At 39.3% G+C, this 22,382-nt stretch overlaps 1 protein-coding gene across 3 annotated transcripts in view; it reads left to right on the top strand.

Annotated features, from left to right (window-relative positions):
- Positions 1 to 22,231, top strand: part of rhpn2 (rhophilin, Rho GTPase binding protein 2) — a 56,662-nt gene extending 34,431 nt beyond the window's left edge. For 2 of the 3 annotated variants that reach the window (XM_088412855.1, XM_088412853.1), the window contains 13 exons: positions 3,772 to 3,887; positions 5,553 to 5,681; positions 11,087 to 11,162; positions 11,303 to 11,380; positions 12,543 to 12,667; positions 12,799 to 12,965; positions 13,062 to 13,406; positions 14,499 to 14,618; positions 14,709 to 14,903; positions 15,019 to 15,095; positions 16,047 to 16,193; positions 18,113 to 18,268; positions 19,308 to 22,231. In XM_088412855.1, the coding sequence (XP_088268981.1) occupies positions 3,853 to 3,887; positions 5,553 to 5,681; positions 11,087 to 11,162; positions 11,303 to 11,380; positions 12,543 to 12,667; positions 12,799 to 12,965; positions 13,062 to 13,406; positions 14,499 to 14,618; positions 14,709 to 14,903; positions 15,019 to 15,095; positions 16,047 to 16,193; positions 18,113 to 18,268; positions 19,308 to 19,553 (1,896 nt within the window). In that variant the 5' untranslated portion in view covers positions 3,772 to 3,852 and the 3' untranslated portion in view covers positions 19,554 to 22,231. The remainder of the gene's footprint in view (positions 1 to 3,771; positions 3,888 to 5,552; positions 5,682 to 11,086; positions 11,163 to 11,302; positions 11,381 to 12,542; positions 12,668 to 12,798; positions 12,966 to 13,061; positions 13,407 to 14,498; positions 14,619 to 14,708; positions 14,904 to 15,018; positions 15,096 to 16,046; positions 16,194 to 18,112; positions 18,269 to 19,307) is intronic. The other variant, XM_088412854.1, reaches the window with a different exon arrangement.
- Positions 22,232 to 22,382: the final 151 nt, after the last annotated feature.

The following is a 22,382-nucleotide window of genomic DNA, read 5'->3' as shown; positions in this document are numbered from 1 at the left end:
TGTGTAAATATTTAAATACATTTTAAGTTTAAAAAGGGGATACAGTGCTCCATCACTAGAATGTGGTTAACCTTTTTCTGCTTTTTCACAGTTTTGAAGATGCTTTCATGAGAGTTTGAACTTTGAGTGTTTAGAGAGAAATGTATCAAAATGGTGTTGCCTACCTGAGAAAATGTAGTTTTACGGCCTCAAAGCATATTTATTGAATAAAAAATACAATTAAACGACTGCAATAAATTAAGACAACAACAAAATAAGCATATTTTTATATGTAACTCAGCAATAAACACCGCAATACTGTAACAATACAACTACTTTCTACTCTTTCTTCCCTTGGCATTTCATTTTAACTTGATGGCATGCAATTGCAATTTAGGTTTGGGCTATAAAAACGAGCTGAATGTTTGCTAAAACTTCTACAGTCACATTTGTTTCTTTGGAAAGATTGCTGGTCAAACTTTAAACCCAAACCGTTGGGCCTTTGCTCGCTGGCGTTCTGAATGATTTACAAGCTTTGTGCTAGCTTTGGGCCTTTTGACTACACGCAGCTAACTGCGGTTGCTCTTGGAAAGATGGCACGGAGAAAAAACCAAATCGTCAGCTTTCTCCTGCCGCTGACGTCACAGGCAGCTGGCCCGGCGCCGCCCGGCAGCCAAAACCTCAAATTAACAACACGTGTCCTGCAGGGTCGGCCGCGATGAGACACATGCATCTGTATCCTCTTCTAAATCTTGTGGGAATTGAACAAACAATCTAACGAGGTGTCAAAACATTCAGGGAACGTGTATTTAAGAAGAAAAAAAAAATGGCCGTAGTGCAGTGGTTTTCAAGCTGGGGGTTTTGGACTATAAGGGGTACAGAAAATATTTTGCATTACATTACGTTTCATCCAAAAAAACAATAGGTAAAAAAAACTACATGTTGGGTCATATTAAGCCAGTGTTTCTCAACTATATTTTGCCAGGCCCCCCCCTAGAAAAGAGAAAACTTTTCGCGCCCCCCACCCCAGTCGATGCACTGAATATAAATAAGATTATTATTGATGAAAATTGTTTAAGTATACCTACACGTGTATCCTTTTCATCATTAACAACAGAAGAACGCAATATAAATCAACTTTCAACAAATGTTAATTATTTTTAGCGCGTTTATACGGGTTATAGCTTAGTCTAAAATGGAAAAAAAAAAGAAGTGCAACAAAGTGCCTGAAACTAAAAGAAAATGATGAAAATTATTACTTTATTGCAATTACATTCCACATGACAAAAACAAAGCCTTTATATATATATATATATATATATATATATATATATATATATATATATATATATATATATATATATATATATATATATATATATATATATAACAGTTTCTGTTATATATAACATATATATATAACATCTATATATAACACTTTCTGCCTAATTTTTTATGCTTTCTGTGTGCCATAAAATATGCATTTTGCATTTATTGGAGTCTTTTTGTAGGAGCCCGTGCGGCTTCCAATTTGACTGTGTGTGCTTGGTTGATTCTGAACACAGCCACAACCCCAGTATTAAGAGGGTGTGCACACTTGTGCAGCCACATTATGTCAGTTGTTTAACTCTTGAGTTTTACAGGGTGTAGGTCACAATAATCGTAGAAAGGATTGAAATGATTTATCTTGGGCTCATTATTTTACATCAGAAAAAAAACCTGGCGTTTGACAAGGGGTGTGTAGACTTTTTATATCCACTTCTGGAGTGCACATGGTAGTTATGTTTAGGTTTATGGAGCAGTGCTTTAAAAAAAAAAAAAAAGGAACTTGTGTGAGGGGTCCCTGGACCCAAAAAGTTCATTATGCCTCCTGCACTAGTGGGTCATTTCATAACAAGTCCAATATGAAGCCTGTGAATGATTCACCCCTTTATGACCGCAGACTGGACTCGTTGTTTTTCGCCCTAATTATTTGGGAGAAAGGTTGTACTTTATGAGCGGGCCAGAAGGGATGGGTTTTGTGAACTCCCCCAACCATCCCACTAGCTTGAATTTGGACCGTTTTTAATTGTAATGCACTCATAATTGTTAGCTGCTGAAGGAGAGTCGTGAAGGTGAGGAGGGGCATCTCTGACTTGTGTCCACTGGCATGAGTAGTTTGGTGATTCAACAATGTAAATTTGTTAAAATGATGAAAGCAATGCATTATGCAGAAATAATATTTATACTTTACAATTTGTGTACTGATTTTTAGGGATAATAAATAGGGCCAGTGAAGGAAAGTGCAGGAATTTCACTTTTATCTTAAAAATTGACTTTATTCTCGAGATTCTCTCTCTTAGGATAAAAAAGTGAGAATTTGGATTTTTAGCTAGAATTCGGTCAGAATTTGGACATCAATGTCGGAATTTAGAGTCTTTTTTTAAAGTGAGCTTTCAAACAGAGGGCTATAATAAAGAGTAATTTTGAATTTTGACCCAAATCTAAGAATTTAAATTGAGAAATCTGAGAATAAAGTCTGGATTATGAGATAACAGTGAGCATTCTGTTCTCCACACAACACTATTTCTTCTTCTCTGGGCTTATTTCTTTTCTGTGGATTCTGGTGGAACATTTTGTTCAAAAAAATACTTAAATTTTGGATTAAAATGAATTTATTTTAATTTCTTAGGAAAAAAGCTAAAGGAATTCATAAATGGACACAGTTTTGTTTATAAATTAATTTGTTTCCAATTCTCCTCTACTTGCTGCTTGTTCATCATCTTGGAATGTGGTTCCTATCTGATAATGTAGCTGGAGAACACAGAGAAATGGACCAGATTTTAATGATGTTGACAGACCCATCCTTGTGCTCACACACATGCACGGCGAATGCCGATAAAGCCCTGACTTAAGTCGCGTAAGTGTTTCATTGGCGTTAATGGTTAACAGTGTTGGGCAAATTACTTCAAGACTGAAATGAATTATATATTACTTATTACTATCATTTCAAAGTACTGTGGTTATATTATAATATTACTGTAAGTTTTGCTGGCAAATCCAATGTGGATTTTCTTCATATGACATACTCCGCCATGAGTCTCTTAACCTTTTGAGGTCAAAGTGGCATCCCTGAGCGAGAGAACTATAATTTTGCCTGCTTTGTTTTATCCCCACTCTCAATCCTCCGCGTGTTTTCTTTTCGCTAACTTTACGTTACTATGGCACCGCTCTAAAAATTACTGGTGCTATTTCGCAAAGTGGACAGCTCTTTAGGTGTAAAGTTCACCAAATTCTTATATTCTTCTTCTCTTTATATCTGACAAACTGAAAGTAATGGGCGTGGTGGTCTTGCAGTGTTTTTGGCGAATTTTGGAAAAAAAAACACCGCTTTCAGGTTAAAAATGCATAGTAATGCGTTGCGTTACTCTCATTTGTACCGTGTAAAAAATTTGATTTTTTTCTTGAGTGTAATTCATTACACTACCACGTTACAGCAAAAATTAATGCATTAAAGTAATTACATTACTTTTACATTGCATTACTCCCAACACTGATGGAGAATGGCGCTCAGGGTCCTTTTTTGGGTGTGTGTGTGTGTGTTAAGGGGAATGGGTGGCGACCTTTCCACTTCAGCCTTGAAACGCAGGAAGGATGTCGCAGGTGGTTGAGGGGAAACACTTCAAATACAATGTGACACACTATTAGTCCTTTTTGCGCAACAGCTGTGTTTTTCTTGTGTGTGTGAATCCGCACGGTCCGACTCGTGAGATATAAACGAAACCTAAATTGTTCTTCTTGATTGTCCACCAGGGTTGCAACCCGTTTGCCCAGACCGGACGAAGCAAGCTGCAAAACAAGCGAGCCAGCCTCAACCAGCAGATCATCAAGGAGATGAGGTTGCGAGCGGGAGCCGAGAACCTTCTTAAGTAAGATGACGAAATCACAACCGCGAGTTTACGAAAAGTTTTTCACGCTTGAACACACAGGACGCCTCATTCTCCTCTTTCTATCCACTGTCCGCGATGCCAAGCACCGAGATAAACTATCGTCGCACAAAACATGAAAATAGGCCTTTTTAATCAAAAAAAGTCTGCGCGTGCGTGTGTACGTTGCAGCCATCCTGTCTGGTGTCTGGCATTCCTGCAGTGCTTCACATTGTCTGCTCTCCTGATTTTTTTTTTATGTTCCACACGGTCGTTCACGCACTATGAGGTGAAGCCTTTCGCAAAGAATACAACGCTATGGATGCCTTTAATGCAGTCCTTATTGTTGTGTCTTGGCAGGTTTTTGTGTGTTGTTTGTGTGCGTGTCTATCAGCAGCAGTTGAAATCCATCCGGTCTGACCAGTTTCTTTGTTTTCTTGTCGAAGGGGGAAAAAAAAACACTAAAGTCTTGTGTCATGTCTGTAAAGTCAGTATACTTTGTGTTGGCCACGTACCGTACATATCATGTTACCTGTTATATTTAGGTTTGACGTTCTTTAAATTCCTCCCGTTGGCTTCATTTGTCTTTCTTTGGCACTTATTACATGTATTGTTTTGCTAGAGATGCTACCAAATGCGATATGAGTCGTAGGGTAGCAATCAAGAATAGTATACTAGACTGGCTTGGATATTGTACAGTTATCAAGAGAATATTTCAAATTTAAATTAGGACATCAGGACTATAAAAGGAGTTTTTTTGAGCCTGGGTGATGGTTTCAACACAGGGTTGGGTTTTCAAGTTAGGGTTAGGGCTTCTAGAATAAATCGCTAGGTGTTTGACAGTAAGTAGCAACTTGGTCAAGGTTTCTACTCAGGTTTCAAATGAAAGATTTACACCATGTTAAGGGTTTGGGCTTGGATTGGAGCTTTAAAAAATGATTTTGTTAAATGGTTAGGGATTTAAATTCAAGTGCAAGCCAGGGTATGGGCATGGCCCACTAGAAGGTGGCCCCAAGGATGACACTGGACATAGTGGAGAGTCTATGGATGGGCTTTGCTCAAAAAATATTTCATTGGGAAAACATTGTTGAAATACGTTGACAACCGCAAGTCAGTAAGGTCAGAGAAGAATCAAATAATGTAAACTATTTTTTACAGGACTAGAATCGAACAGCATCACCGCATCTTAATACTGTAGCTGAAACATTGCTAGTAATTGTAAACCCCAACGTTCAAACTCGGTTTGACCGGCTTCAGTCTTAAACACGGTCACTTGTCTAATTATATGGTGAGCGTGGTGACGATAGGAAAAGCTTTGATTGATGACAGCCAGGCAACATGCTATCCTCCCATTACAAAGAACGGCAGATAACGACGACGAGTTGCACCGTATCACCCCGATACACACAAAGCATTCAGAGACTAAAATGCCTCTATGTGTCAATGCAGCCTTATCTAGGTTGTGCAGCTACCTGCTACTGATTTTAACCTTTTGATCCGTAATGGGTGCTCCCTCCTAAAAAATGTTGATTGCTTACGTCAGTAGTTTATACCTGTGGTTTACCTTTTTGCAGTGATACCTTGTGAAACATTTTCAGTTTTATGTTGGATTTGATAATCGGCATTACGACAAATAATAACAAGGCTAACATGTTTTTGTGTGCACAGGGCTACCTCCAACAATAAGGTGAAGGAGATGGTCCTACTGGAGCTGAGTTACGTCAATTCCAACCTACAGCTCCTCATGGGCCAGCTGGAAGGACTCAACAGCTCGGTGGAGGTCTACCAGAGCAGCCAGTGAGTACAGGTGGCGGAGGCCATCTTCTTTGTCAGTATGCGTAGGTGGTGGTTGGATTGGCTGTTTTTGAAAGACACGATAGGGGAAAAACATCTGCTGCTGGTTGTGGCGAGGACGGCTCATTATTGGTCTGTAATGGCAGGCTTGCGCTGCCCCCTGTGGTCATTTAAACACGCCTGTATGCCGCAGCCGGTTGCCTGACGTGCAGGGTCGTCAGTCAGTCAGCGTGACTGCATCACATCTGTTTGTACCTTTACATAACTTTCCATTTAAATCTACACCAATGTGAAGTCCTCCAGTATCTCTCAACTCGCGATTCGACTTTTTTTTTTTGTTTTTGTTTTTTCAGCAGCAGCAGCAGTTTGTGTCTTGACATAGTCTTGTTCGCCTCGCAAAGCTTGACATTTTACATACACGGCCGGGTACGTCTGTTGTAGTTGCGGGGATAAGTTCTTTTCCTGCAACAACTTTCGAACAAACGTTGCAGTGGAACTTGCTCCACGTTTGTCGCCGCAAACCGAAATGACTTCCAAACCGCTGACGATACATCTCCTGTCTTTTAGAATCTAACAGTTTGCTTGATTTAGCTGTAGCCATTTTGCGCTAGCCTACAGTTTGGCGTGAGTGTCTGGAGAATAAGAAGAATGTGGTAGCTACGGAAGCGCATGAGGGGCAAACATGCCGGAGCAAACGAGAGGAACATGTTGATTTTATTATTTCTTAAATCGTAACAACATTTTTCCAAAAATCGATAAATATCACCTAGGCCTAGTGCTGGCAGTTGAGAGCAACAGTTGAAGTGGAAACTAGTGAATTACGCCGCGTCACGCTGCTGGGAACAACCTCAAAATAAAAGCACACAGGCATTGGTCTCCTTATTTGGTGAATTATGGTTAATATTAAAGTTGTCTTTCTAACTGTGTTTCTGCCAAGTTTTACTGTGATAAAAAGCATTAATTACTACTTCAATCATCTGGTTGTTACAATTCATTGTCTCGTTCACGCTCGGGAAGTGATTGACAGGCTTTAATGAGCTGCCTTCGAATGCATCAGTGTTTGTAATTACATATTGCATACACACCCTGAATTAACAAAGTCAAATGCATTTGCAATGAAGCTGCTGACTGTAGCCATGCAAAGCAGTAAGCGCTTTCAACACTTGACACCTTTATCTCTACACCCATGTTGTCACCATAATTGCACAAATAACTCACCGTAACTGAATTCCGATGACAAATGCGCTCCGAGATGTCGTTTTTGGCATGCTGTGATGAATGAGTAGCAGTCGCACAGTCAACACACTCACAAAAGCAAAACGCAGTTATTTGTTGTTTTGCAACCAGACCGGTTGGTTTTCGGGTGACAAAGGTGCTACGATGAAACGAGGTATTGTGGTTCTGTGTTGTGGTAATTTTTTCTCAAGGTGAAGTGAAACTCGCTTTAATGGCGGTAGGCAGGTTAGTGCTAATGAGCTTTCAGTCCTACGCTTTAATGATGTTAATTAGGGATGACTTTCATCTTGGTTTGTATTTCATACGACGTGACATTATACACAGGAATTTTGTCGAGCTCGCTGGTTCCTTACTGTATTAAGAGTCTGAGTCTCCATTAACCTTTACGACCTTTGGCTGACTGATGCTAAGTTGATTAAACAAGGCTCGTCAGTCGGGTGGTTTGGTGAAATATTGACACAAGTTAGCCACTCGCTAGAAGGACTCTGACGATTCAGACTGAAGTTAGCGAGCTCACAAAAACAAAAAAGTTGAACTCAGATGGTTTGCTTGTTCTGCTTTGCTCATTCAAATTAGCACACGCACCAAACACACATTTCGCCCTTCTGATTTGGCTAGCCGCTAGAGTTAGCGGATTCGCCGGAAACGTTGTGGAGTATTTCTGTTTCCATTACTTCCAATGGCAGGAAATGTATTTAACTGTCACCCAGATGGTAAAAGTATTATCTTAATAAGCCAACGGAAGACAATAATGTGGTTTTGTGGATTCTTGAGTTGTGAGGTCGATGGGCTCACTGACACACACACACACACACACACACGCATGGGCCTCTACTCATTTATCAAAGCTGCTTTTAAAACCTCCTGTTTGTGACAGCGCAGAGGCCTGGCACATACAAGAAAGACTAATGAGGGCTTATTGTGAGGCCAAGTCAAGTTTATTAAGTCATCGGTAGGCCCGCGTTACAATGCAGAGGAAAAATAAAGAAACCATTAGTAGACGTCCAATTTCTATTGAACGGTCCTCCGTACGGTTACCATGGTTAACATAGGACAACAATCTTGGGTTTGTTGTCCGTGGTTGTCATGGGTGAAGAGTGAAGTGTGTGTGGGTGTGTATCCTTGTATGTGTGTTGTCAGAACATCTCATAGAGCGTGTGATAATATGCTTGTAAGATTAAGAGAAGTTAAATTTAAAGTAATACATTGAAAAATCGTCTGCCCAGCTCTATGTACGCATTTCAATAAAGCTGCATGTTTCTGCCCGTGTTTTGTGTGTGTTCGTGCATGTGTGTGTGGGGGGGACAGATGGTTTCAAGAGGTTTCAAGTGGTCCATAAGAGGAGAAACGTGATGAGGAGCAGAAGGCCCTCTGGGGAAAAACGAATGAAAAAACAATGTTCTTAATGAAAAATACTTCAAAGACTCCTTGATGCCCTCTCCCTTGTGCACTCTCTCTTTCTCACACACACACACACACACACACACACACACACACACATAAAGACAGAAGGATGGAAGTTTACATAGTTTTACTTTAAAAAGTTACTTCACATTTCATTGGAAAAAAATATGTGCTGCGTAAAGCCAGGTTCAAATATCGTATTAGTTTTACATCCTTGGCGTAACATCTCAGAATAATAAGTCCCCGCTCAAGTTACAAGTTTTATTGTATGACTATAGGAAAAAATATGCCTGTATTGATGAGTCAGATTTGGTAGTTTTGTTCAACAGCGATGTTTTACAGGAAAATCATTGTATTAAAGGAACAAAAAAAGCTACAGTACTACAATGGGTTTTGAAATTAATAAATAGATTTTAGTCTTCCTTTCTTTCCTTTTTATTCTTATTTTTATTTTCCTCGAGCTATTGCCTGTTACAAGCGACTTAGAAAATAGTTGTCAAAATATACAATTCACTGCGGAAATTCTTGCCATTAATCAGTTTTTAAAAAAAATCTAACCCCAGCACTAATACATATAAACACGTACATATATATTTTTCTTCTTTGAAAAATAACGAAATATGAATGGAATCATCTTTATCAGAGAGCTATATTTCTACATTTAAATGTGTGGAAAATACTGTATTGTAATATTGTAAGACAATAATATTAATATATTGTGTTATAATAAAGTATAATAAATACTCATTTTGCATCCCACACAGCTCTCTCTATCTCTCTCCCTCTCGCTCTCTAATATCTTAATTTTACGGATCTACAATAGATGTCTTTTTTCTTTGAGGGTAACGTGAGGAGCGCATGGGAATGCTCGAAGCTGAAATACAAGCATGGCGCTCTGAGGGAAACAAAACAAAATCCTTTTCGTTTTTTTTTTCCCAGAGTCCACATGAATAGCTCTCAGTGTACCTGGGCTTGTATCCGACTGACCGGATTCAACTGGTTTTCTTGTCGACTCACCTGCGTGTGCAAATCACGTGTCACATGCCGCACGGGAAAATAAATGTAGTTTTTATTGCTGTGCTGCTATCGACAGTCGGCAAATAAAAAATGAAAACAAAAGGTTTTAACTAAGAAAGTCGACAAAAATATCCACGTTTTTAGTGGTGACTAAATCAAGCCGGCGTACCGATAAAAGCAGTGTTTCGAACGACGGCTTCTCTAAATGTTACGGATATCCTGAAAACCTCAACCGTGGTTCCCCCACCTTATGTTCAGTGTTCACGTGGTGCACTTTGAGATGTAAACAAGATCCTTCAGGGTCTGTTCCATGTCTCGGACACTTCAGTGATTGGTGAGAGGGGGTTTGCTTTTTTCCAAGTATGTGTGTTCTTGCGTGTGAGTCAGCAGGTTCGAAGGTTTTTCAGAGTAGATACACTGCTTGGGTTGAGAACCTTCTGCCAAACCAGAAAGTGGTGAGCTCATCCTCTTAATAGAGGAAAGCGTCGGAGATTCACAAGCGTCAGCGGGAACTGGAATGTGATCCTCTCAAGCTGGTTTGCCAGGCAGAAGCAGTAGCACCTCTTTATCAAGTTTGCATCTCGTCAACCTCAACGTTAGGCTCAACCTGCTTTCCGTCTGTCAGCGGCTTCCTCTAACCACAGTCGATACTAATCAGCGTTCACCGCCGCGCTTTATGAGAGCCTGTTTTGAGTTTAAATGAAGGAAAAACACACCAGGAAAATTTCATTACCACACAAGTGTGTGACTTTACGTTACACTAAAAGGCCTCCCTTGACTTTTTAAATCCAGAGCACCTGCTGTGTTTGTTTAGCGACACCATCTGCCTAATCCTCATGTCCGTCTGTGCTCAGGACTGGATGAAATGAGCAACTTTCACATATTGCTTGAAATTGGAGTTGAAGTATGTTTCCAGCTAATAAGCATCTGCTTTCATTCTGAAGGAAACGAGACAGTTTTCTCACATTTCAAGTTCGATAGCTTTACTTGTTCCTCTTATGAGATATTGTACTTTTTGTAATCTTTTAATTAGTTTATTGTAATTAGAACCCAACCAATGTTTTTTTTTCTTTAGGTCAGCGCTGAAAAATTGTAATGAATAAATTAGCGTTTGTTTCCTCCTCATGCATTTCAATAGGTATCAATTATATGCAGTTTCACTGTTGCCCCCTTCTCCCAGTTCCTATTTTCCGCGAATAGCATGGTTCAACTGTAAACATATTGTTTTAATAAAAATAAAATCCCTTTCAGTTCACAGAATGCACTGCATGGCACAATTAATGTTGAAATTTAGTCATAAGGACCTTAATTCTTGTCATGGTATTTTGCTACTAGTCTCATTCAACACATTTAGCTTCATTTATGTTGCAGCCATATGTATTTTATGGTTTTTACATTTTTTTTTTTTTTAAACAAACTGAGTTGTGTAAATTTGTGACCTTTAGGTCAATTCTTGGCCTATCAGCAAATTTCATGAAATATATTTAAGGATGCAAGGTTATGTTATCGATTTAATAAATCATGACATCAGTGTTACTTGAATACAATTGCTGTATTGTTAGACTACATAAAGATAAAAATGTAAAATAACAAAGCATAAATGGATGGATAATTGAAATGTGTGACTTTTAACGTGTCTGAACAATTGAAAAGCAAAACGCCTGCCTGCCAATAACTATTGTCAAAAGGTGAACTTCAACTGATTTAAACAATGTTAGTGTAAAATGATTTTTGTTTGTTTTTCTCTCCAGGGAAACTGCCAACATCCCTCTCATTGCATTGGGTCTGAAGGAGACTAAAGAAGTTGACTTCTCCACACCCTTCAAGGTAAAAAAACAAAACAAAACAAAAAAACACATATATATGCTTTACTGGTTGGATTGATGACCTTGGAGCTCGAAGTACTATTTTTGCACTGTAGCTTAGCATAGCACACGCGACCATTTTGTGATGTTTGTTTCCAAAAGGAATACATTGTTTCGCATTACAACGAAGACGGAGCCAACTACGAAGAAGAGCTTGCCGACCTGATGGACCTGCGGCAGGTACATGAACACAGATGGCAACCCCACGGAATTTTGAAACTCACCAAGGCAAAACATCCCGCAAAGTTTTTTTGGTGTCATAGAAAATTGGTGAATAGAAAATTCACCTAGTCAAGCCAGTTTTCCAGAGATGAAACCACATTGGAACCCAATTGGGACAATTTGCATAAGACAGATGGATGATGCTAAATCTGAATCGAGTTGAATCGAGTCCTCTTCGGAAAAACCCAAATCTTTAATAACTCCTGTTTGCAAAGGCCAAAGCTCCACGAAATCCGATTTTGACTTTCCACCCCAATCACAGCCGAGTTTGATTGGATGGTGGTGATATGACTTTTTTTTTTTTTTTTTTTAATCATGAGCTTTGACATAACCGCATTTCCCACAAACGATCATCACTTCTCTTTTTCTGGTTTTGTTTGCGGCATCTCTCTTGTAGAAATGGCCAAAAGATTTCAATGGTCTGATGAGTCACTGTATTATGACAAAACCAGATGAACAGCTTTGTCCCAAATTAAACAAAAACAAATATTTTGGTTCATTTGTTACATCACTGTCTACAACAGTATGTGACTAAAGTCTTGACTCTTGAGTCACCACAAGTCAGTGAATTGATACAATAGAAGCGACTGAGTCAGCCATGTTACCGGTGAATCCAATAACTCAAGAGAGTGAACCAAAAGATCTGTAATTCATTGATCTAAGTAAGCGCTTTTAAATCTCACCTAAAATTTTCGGAGAAAAACCCCTAATCATAGTTTTTATTTGTATTTTATTTATTTGTTTTATTTAGATACATTTTATTATTGTGGCACATAAAAGAAAAGCTACCTTAGTGTCTTAGTTGCTCTCCTTAGCTGTGGCTGCAGTTGCAGCTGGGTGCTTTGCATTGATGTGGTAGACTAAAGCTAAGATGCTTCTGTACTAAGCTACCTCCAGTTTACAAATCATGCATATCATTCAAGCTTGATCAAAGTTACTGTTTATAGAGCATGCTTTTACCATTTATCACACCAAATAGTCTCACACACGTTTCCATTTTCATGTCTTCCTTTTGCCCTCACACCCACAACAGGAGCCTATCAGGTTCTGTCAAACATAATGACAGCCAATCAGTGTCAACTTCAGGGTGTGAACATCTTTATTCTGTTTTGGTTTCCAGTCATGCAGGACACCAAGTCGCAGCGAGGCTGGCGTGGAGTTGCTGGCCAAGTACTTCAACCATCTTCCACTGGTGGAGAGTCGATTCTTCTCGCCCACGCATCACAGTAGCATCTTCTTCACTTGGTACGATCTAACAGGACCTCAAGTTCAGGGTTTTATAACGATCACGCGATTGTGAATCGGGCCGATCGCATCATTTGCAGTGGATCGATATTGAGGACAAAGCAATATCGCATTCTTCTGGTCTTTTTCAGGTACGACTCCTTCACAGGCGTCCCGGTGTGCCAGCAAAATCTATCACTGGAAAAAGCCAGTATGCTCTTCAATATGGCCGCCCTCTACTCGCAGATCGGCACTCGCAGCGACCGACAAACATCGGTCGGTCTGAAGGAGGCCATTTCGGCCTTCCAGAAGGCAGCAGGTATGAAGTGTTCGCAGATTACTCTCAGTTGAAAAATAAAACCAGCAGTCGGTCCTTATTTGGGCTCATCAAAATGCTGTGGTGCTCCTCTTTCAGGCATCCTGAACCACCTGAAGGAGACGTTCACACACACACCCAGCTACGACATGAGCCCCGCCATGCTAGCTATGCTCATCCGTATGATGCTGGCGCAGGCCCAAGAGTGTCTCTTTGAGCAACTCGCCCTGCCCGGGGTCCGCAACGAGGTTCTGACCCTGCTCAGGATGGCCCAGGAGGCTGCCAAGGTGTCGGAAATCTACCACCACGTCCACCAATCCATGATCCAGACGCCGGTGAAAGACAACGTGCCATTTTTCTGGTCCACCATGTCTCAAGTGAAGACCAACCACTACCGCTCCATGGCACACTACTTTGTGGCCTCGGCCCTGCTGGACCACCAAGGTAAGTTCACTTTATTCTTAAGAGCTACCGCAAAAATACAGTATCACCACACCGTGAGATTTTTGGCATGTGAAATATTTACTTGAGCTCAGTGGAGGTTAGGAGACATCCTTCTAAGCATACCGGTAATAGTTTGATAGTGTGTTTAAAGATAAGTGGCTGATTTTGTTTATAGCTTACATCCAAAATATGTCCACTATTTGTATCTTTGAGTTTTTACTCTCCCATGACTCATGGAGTTTATCTGTGTATGTAAAAAATAAGCGGTCACTTTATTAGCCTCACGCAAAGAATAGACCAAATGGCCAAACTTTTTACCTTCATGTACCGGTACGCTAAACATTTACAACACTTACAGACAAGTAGCACTGGTGTCAGACCTCATGGCCCGCGGACCGTACTTTACCCGACATTCGACTAGATAGTTCAATATTGTGTAACCAAAGTTATCATTTATAACAGAGACTAGTAACATAAAAAACGTCAATTGGGGTATGAGTAGTTGCTGCTACCGGATTCATTTTACTCAAATGGACTCACTAGAGGCCCCAATGCTGTTACATAAAGCGCTATTTAGAGACACACACACACACACACAACCGCGCACACACTGTGGTTTAAAAGAGTTGTTTCCAAGAATCGCTCAGAGCAGAATAGGGAAAATGAAAACTCCCAATAAGAGAGAAGGAAGGAAGTTTTTTGTGATTGTGCTGACATCTTTTAGTCGCTAATGACTTTAACATGCTGTGAGATTCAAGTGGGGGGGACGAAAAGTACTTTGTGTTATGAATGGGACGTGGGGGGCTGAGTAGTGAACTGGTGTGGGGGGCAGCTCATTATGAGATTCCTGTGCAGAAGAGTGAATGGAACCAATATCTGCATGACTATAGCGCCATAGGAATAAAATAAAATAATTGTTATTACGCCAATATTTTTCCGATATATCATGCAGCGTTTCTGGTGATCCTTGTAGTGTAATGTACATATGTGTCTTTGTTCAATAACGCCTGGGAAAGAATATTTTGGACAGAAAAGTGGGCTACCCGGTGTTCTACAGAATCGAAAAGACTTGTGTGTTCTGTGTGTGTCCAGTGGGTCCCAACGATGATGAGGACCAACAGGAAAAAACCCTGTCCCAAGTGTACGATCACCTCCCCGATGGTTGCTCCCCTCTGGACATTCTGAAGAAGACAGCCGAGCGAGAGCGAGTTGGTAAGTTCACCATCTTGTGACCCTTGGGTGCGACCTCATATTTCTTGCAGTGGTCGAAGTAAGCATTTTCTTTCCCCGCCCTCCCGACAGGAAGAGCCCACATCCGTCGCGCCATCGCGGGCCACGAGGAGGCCCTGAGGATCTACTCCTTGTGCCATCATCTCAACAAGCTGGAGGTGCTGCAGGACATCTTGAAGGCCAGCCACCAGCGCTCGCTACACAAGGCCAGTCTTAACCAGACAGACGAGGAGTTCACAGACTACCTTGAAGCGCCCGACATTATCTGTGAGTGTTAATTCGGCCTTTCTTTTGTTTTGATGTGAAATTAGACTTGAGTAAAGTGTACAATACCAGTAATTTTTGAAAATTATTTATTTATTGTGTCTCTTTGTGAATATAGCAAAAACTGAGCACCAATCAGAGATGGAAGTTCCTGCCGCCTTAAAGGTGAAAGTCAGCGACTTTTTCCAGAGGCTGGTATGTGGGTTACTAATCTACTACTCACAATGTTTTTAACGTATGTGTGTATATTTATGGGTACATGTACATTTGGTGATCCTCATAAGTGCTAAACACAAATACTAATGGTGGACTCCACAAGTATTTTCTACATGGTGATGGTGAGGTGGTGCATTACCAAATAGAATCCTTTTATATTAACAACCTCTACCCAGCAAAACAATACACAGACTATTGTTTGTATATACTCTAAATTTCTTGCTTTGAAAGAATGACAAAACCAATTTCAGTATTGTGTATTGGTGGTGAATGTACTATGCAAGAAGTTATTTATTTATGTATTCATTCATTCATTTCTTTCCGGGACAGTGGACAGCTGTTCAAAAGTAGTTTTCATCTATATCACTAGTTCGCAACCTTTTTTTCAATGGTCTACCCCATGTGAAATGTTTTTTTTTTTTTTTTCCCCCACGGCCATGTACCCCCTTACGAGCGGAAAGCATTTTTGAATGCTTGAAAATAGCGATTGAACTCAATGAAACTATGACTTTTATATGATAGTATTTTTTCAATTTTTCATGTTTTTTAATACATACCAAATGGAGCAATTCTATTCTATGTGGATAATATTGGTTTGTTCTAGAAATTATGGATTAATAGGCTTTTTGGGGACCTCAGCATGTGAGAGCCAGTACATGGACTTTATGATTTCAGCTCCGACTGTTCCTGCCTTTGTTTGGCCGACTTAAATCCAAAAAGCGTGTCATCCCTTTATACAATGGTGAACTGATGTGATTTAGGAAAGTGAAGATTTTCCCATCAGATAGAAGTGTATTCTGAGGAAAGAAAATACAGAATGCATACAAATTGGATCTATTTGGGATGAATGGGATTAACAGTAAGGTTTTATAACAGTACTTACAGACATGTCTAAAATGTATGTGTCTTTGTGTGTGTGTGTCCACTCAGGGTCCTCTGTCCGTGTTCTCCGCCAAGCAGCGTTGGACGGCACCCCGGAAGTTACACCTGCGCTCGGAGGACAGAGACTTGGGCTTCACACTGAAGGGGGACGCACCGGTCCAAGTTGTCTCACTGGACCCCCTTTGCCCTGCTGCTGTGAGTAAAAACTCGAATCCGTTTTGTGGTCGATTTCGAATAAGTCACCTAAAGTGTGATCATACGGTGTCAAATGTGAAGGAATGGCTTACGCAGGCATATGCTGTATGCAAAACAGGGTATCAAACATTTAGGATAATTTCCAAGTGAGACAAATTAAGTAATGTTCAATTATAGCAAATGAAAAAAGGCTTACCACAGCAGTACTCTTAGGGAAAGAAAAAAAATACATATGCAAAAACTGTCTTGACACATATCTCCATTGCCTGGCTTGGTGCACCACCTAGTGGCCAAATGACTAATGCTATGTGCTTCAAAACACTTAATTGATTTAGTAGTTAGTGGGCTTTTATCAAGGACAATATTAGCAGATGCAGCTTCCCAAAATAAAGGAAAGAACTTCCAAACACTATAGTGGCTTGGTTTTAGGTGTTTAACCAGTAGGCTCTGCTAAGCACAAAATGTGCCCAGTCTGCTCATCAAGTTTAAATTTAGAAAATAATATAATGTCTTTATTGTCAGTGTACAGCAAGTAAAAAGCAAACAACCAGAAGGAGAATAAGAAGAACAGGAATTTGTTGACCTCATAAAGTAGTAGCTAACAGGCAGCTCCATTCTTAGGTTTACTCATGGAATATTGTTGAAACGTTGTCTGTAAGTGCCTTTAAATACATAATTACGTATATTTATTACATTTATGTACAATTATTTAAGTGTGATCTGAATGATGTTTGTTGACCTTAAATGGTAATCGCTAGCGTGCTAATGCTAATCATGATTGCTAACCCGTTAGCATTGGCAAATTTTGATAGTGTTTCAAGATGAAATTGTAGAGAACATAATAAACGAGAAGTTATAGCCACTCACTTCCAACTCTCATTCAACCCAACCTCTATAGAATTTTAGAAAGATTTCATAGTGACAGCCCTACACTCAAGTTAGGAGAACACCGCAGACTCAGATATACTGTTTTACAACGTTAATGGACTCAGCAGATACTGCCTGATGTCGTTGTAGCTGTCCACTGACGTGACACAGACTATTTGGTTCTATCGGTTTACCGACTCAAGTTAGTGGGGAAAAATGGGAACTCAAATCGGGTTGTATTGGTTTCATAACGCAAATTGTCTTCAACATGATCTGGGTTCACTCTCTGAAGTCAACAGAAGAGACAGACATGAAGTTGAAAGCAGTATTAAGGTTCTAAAGCGGTTTATGACCTTGTTTGAGTGGCTTTATATAACGCCGCTAATCTGTTTTGTTGCCCACAAGGTTTTTAATTAGACTCAGCGACTATTAATGAGCCCAGCTGACTCGTAATTTAATTAAAATCAGGGGCTTTGTTCTGCTCCGGCTTATTTAACCTAAAACGAGTGGATAAAGTTATTTGATATTCAAAGTATGCTGCAGGGAGTTCATGTCCAGCATCTGGCTTCTGTTAACGTTTGAAAGGAGCAGCTTTATAATAACACATCCTAAATAAATCTTCAAGCCCCAAGTGACTCCTCCGCCTTCTTGGATTTTATGCTGTAGATGACCTGAGCGATGATTCAGAGCAGCATTTAAAACCTGATCCTTAGGCTTAAAGGAGCTAAACATCATCATCCAGTCGGATTAGCATTGTTCTTACTGTATTTACGCTAAAGGGGTAGACGGAACGCAAGCTCACTGATTTCGGAATAAGGACTGGACAGTTTACGCAACGTTTTAATAATCTTATAGAATAGAAGCAAAATCATTGAAATCATCTGAGCACTCATGATTCTTGCATATTATTGAGAAAGTTCTAGAGAGTGTTTGGTCCAAGTTCATGTTTGCTGATCAAAGTAGGTGAAGCGGACCTGGCGTGTAAATATTGACTGTGCGGTGTCAGGAGGTTTGACTTGAAGTAACCGCTCAAGTGTTGTAATTCATGGCAGGCCGACGGGCTGAAAGAGGGCGACTACATCGTCGCGGTGGGCGAGGCGGAATGCAAGTGGATGGGTGTGGGTGAGGTGATGAGGCTCCTGAAGGACGTGGACGAACAGGGTGTGGACATCACGGTGGTCAGCGTGCTGGACGCCAACCCGACCATGGTAAGGACCCATTTCAAACTACGCTTGCTGCTCAACTGAGAAATATGAGAATGAAGTCAAATGATTGATGTTGGGTAAAAACGGCAATAATCTTGGTAGAATAGTTGCATTTGAAAAAGCTGTAATATGACAATTGGAGTTATTGTGCGTGTGTGTGTTTTTTTAAGAATAGTCATTATTTGACTCATTTACTACCAGATACTTTTAGAACAGTGGTGTCAAACACATTTTTATTTTGGGCCGCATTATAGTGATAGTTTCATTCAGAGGGCCGGAATGACTGGGAATTCAAATACATTTTAGGTGTGTTGATCACACATTTACCAAGATTTGATATCAGAAGCCGGCAAAAACTGTTCAAGAGAGATTTGGAGAATAAGAAAATGTTTGTTTTTCTTCCCCCAAATTTTTAAAAGTTAAAGACAACTTGCAATTTTTGTATTTTAGTCAGAAACCTGAAGTCAAATCAGCATTTCAAGGGCCACAAAAAGTGAGGTGGCGGGCCGGTTCTGGCCCCCGGGCCTTGACTTTGACACCCGTGTTTTAGAACCTTCCTTTAGCCTAGTACTTGGGAAAGAAAAATGTAAACAAATACCTGGGATTGAATGTAAAGTAAAGTAACTTTGGGATTGAGTGAGTTAAAGGAAGACATATCTATTTTAACATACTTAGACCAGTAGCATTTTTGATACACAAAATGTCTCAAAATAAATATAGAATATCGATAAATATATTACAGATAAAGAACTAACCCTAACCCAACTAAGAGCAAGTAACAAGGAGTTAGCCAAACATGATTAAAAAGCAGAGTTTACACTTTAAATTCCAATTTATTCCAAAAGGCGAGAAGATTCCAAAGCTTTCTTTCCTCTTTCACGATCCCTCAGCCGCCGAGGTTGAAAAAAACTCGACTTGTACCCTGAGAAATATGCTTCCTAATTTTACAAGAATAAAGTTGTATTCAAGAGAAGAAGTACAGACAGGAAAATCTCACTGCCCAAAAATTGCAAATAACAGTATGTCATCGGTGTGTGTCCAGCCGGCAAAGAGCGCCACCTTCTGCGGAAACCTACCCAAGACGTACTCCATGATCTGTCTGGCCTACGATGGCGACGACAAGAACGGCAAGTCGCGCAAGATCAGCAAGAAATCATCCTTCCTCAGCTGGGGGCTAAAGAACAAACTGAAGAGCGCCAGCACCGTCAGCCTGCCCACGGCCGAGCAGTCTTGGAACAAACCTTGCCCGACCTTCCCAAGCACTTACAAGGACGCTTCCCTCTACTGATTACGCAGGTGCCGTCGCCACAACACTGAGGGGACTCAAACGCTTGCACGGAATATTTATACGTACACCCCGATTGAAGAACTTATTGTCAATGAAATGAATGAAATGTTTTAAGCTGCTAATGAATTGTTTTTGTGATACAGCCTTAAAAGGGATCTAGAGTGAAGTGCCTGAACCAGCCAGCCAGTTGGTGACATTGATAAGCGAGCGCCGGAAAAAAGGTTTAGTGTATTGTCGCTCCGCGTTTGCAAAATGTTCAGGCAAAATCGGAAATATCCCTCTCTAACATAAACAATAAATTGAGTCTGATAATTCATAGTTTCTTTTATTCCCCAGTCAGTAATCCCGAGAACCTTATACTGGGACACATATAAATACTAAATTAACTATTAAAAATATGTAACGTTACAAGAATAAAGTCATACATTTTACGCATAAAATCGAGTGATTTATTGACCATAAAAACATAATATAAAATTTAACTTCCACTGCCAGTCCAGTTAAAATTTAGTTTTTTCTCCTATATAGTTGTGAATGTACGTAAAAATGGATATTTGACGTTTTTTGCCGTCAGTGGTAGAGAATGAGTTAATAACAAAAATAGAAGGATAGGAAGAAACACTGATCAATTGATGTCACAGTTTGATACGTTTTACATGTTTACAGGGATTAGGAAGAAGTACAAAATCATTTTTACATATTCTTTTATACACATATTTTACTCCTAGCGAATTAGTAATAGTGAAATAATGAAATGAGTCCTTGGGTCATTCCAGTACCTTGGTTTGAAAAATTCTTGCATTTTTATCTTGCCTCTTGATACTCATTTATTAGTGTACACGTCAAAAAAAAAATATGTCAAGTCAACGGCAACAATTTTTAATGCTCCGCATGACAGTATAACACACCAGAAACACGATCAGAAGGCCAACTTAAAAATAAACTTTATTTAACCAAATAATACAAAGACACGAATGTCTTAGGATGACTTTCTTTTGAAGTTGTCGCAGCGTAACAGAGACTAGTCTTACTCCTAGTTTTTTTTACTGCAACTGCGACCGAATCCCGATTAAAAATAACATGCAGATTTTTTTATTTTTTTTTTTAATCACATTCAATCACCAATTCAAGGCACTAACAACTACAGCACCATTATAGCTATATCTAGCATAAATTAGCTGTTAGCTAGTGGTGCTCTATATAGGCTGGCGTTATTGACATGAATGACTGCAAATTTGAATGCCTGCATCCAGTTGCCATTCCGACTGATCACTTTTTAACAAACCGTGCTGACTCAAATTGGCTGTTTCAGTCAGGAAATTGGTCTCTTAAACTAAAAATAATGTTAATCATCAAAAAATATTATATATATGTGTGTGTGTATGTGTTATTTTCATCCAACTACTCAATAATCAATGAGTATTTTCTGAAAAATATTTGAAGACAAAAACATATACTCAAGCTGCAACACTAGTTAGTATCCTAGTAGGTTATTTATATATAATCTACAGTATCCCAAAACAAAACGCGCAAATCATAGTGTTCAAGAAAAAGTGTCGTAATTTTAGTAGAATAATGTTGTATTTTTACAAGTATAGTCTAATTATTTTGAGAGTGAGAATTTTGAGTTTCCTGAGAATACATCAAATAAATGCGCAATGATACTAGAAAATCAAAGTCAAATTAAATTGCAAGAATAGAGTAGCTGATGTTTGCAGGAGAATGAGATTGCATTTATTTGAAAATGTGTAATCGTTAGCATAAAGTTTTTATTCACTCCAAAAAGGTGTTTTTTTTAATTCGATTTGCTCCAACAGTTGCATTAAAATGTCTTTCTGTTGTTGTATTTTTTTAATTTGAGTTTCCAAGGATGCTACGTAAATATACAATATTGATTTATTGTTTGCCTCTCTCAAGCCACTAAATGCCTCATTACTGATATGTCTGTGCCATATTGAGTTGAAATTCAAACTATTTAAGCACCCATGAATTTTTTTTAAACAATAATTCTACCATTTGATTTTTTTTTAATGGTTAACAAATCAAGATATATATATTTTTAAGATGTTTTTGAAATGCCATTTCTAACTGAAATGGCACAGAAATTCTGTCCATAATAAAAAAAATCTATCTTGTAATGTGAATGTAAAAGCAGACTGACCACATCACCTTTAATTGAACATTCCACGGAAAGACTGCGGCCATTTTTGCTGACACTTTTTGCAGTGTTGGACTGATCTCTTTTGTCTACAAAGTAGATTCTTATACATGTTTGATAATCAAATTTATTATTTATGGCATATAAACAATGTGTTATGTTTCTGTTGGGTTTTGTGTATTTTGTGAATGGAAAAGATTTTTGCACGTTGAAGGAATGTATGAATTTTATTCCGTTTTTTTGTGTGCGTGTGAGTGTGAGCCGGTACATTGTTGTAACACTCATTGTACTTTGTGCCATGTTGTTGTAAATAGTGTTCTTCATGATGATTAACAAGTAACTGTATTCCTGAGGTATATGCATATGTCGTAAATTGCAAAAAAAAAAAAAAATGTGTTCACTGACCCCTTCAGGGGCTGTTGGCTTATTGTTACATTCTCATGTGATGTAAATGATTGTCTAGAAATTCCATGTCTTATGTTATAAATCGGATCTTAATAAAACAAAAGGGACAAAAACATTTTTAAAATTCATTCTTCTGAATTTCCAAGCAGATAGGGAATGACTGGAACGTCTTTGGGCACGCAGCATGTCAACAGTAGTGTTTTTCAACTCACGTGGTGTATTTCACACTCGCTGTGTGAAATATCAGCCTGTTGATTTCGCTTTTA

The sequence above is a fragment of the Hippichthys cyanospilos genome, chromosome 4 (genome assembly GCF_059441005.1).
Source record: "Hippichthys cyanospilos isolate Australia breed blue-spotted pipefish chromosome 4, RoL_Hcya_1.0, whole genome shotgun sequence".
In the NCBI taxonomy this organism is placed as follows: domain Eukaryota; kingdom Metazoa; phylum Chordata; class Actinopteri; order Syngnathiformes; family Syngnathidae; genus Hippichthys; species Hippichthys cyanospilos.
This window is presented reverse-complemented; position numbering and strand designations above follow the sequence as displayed.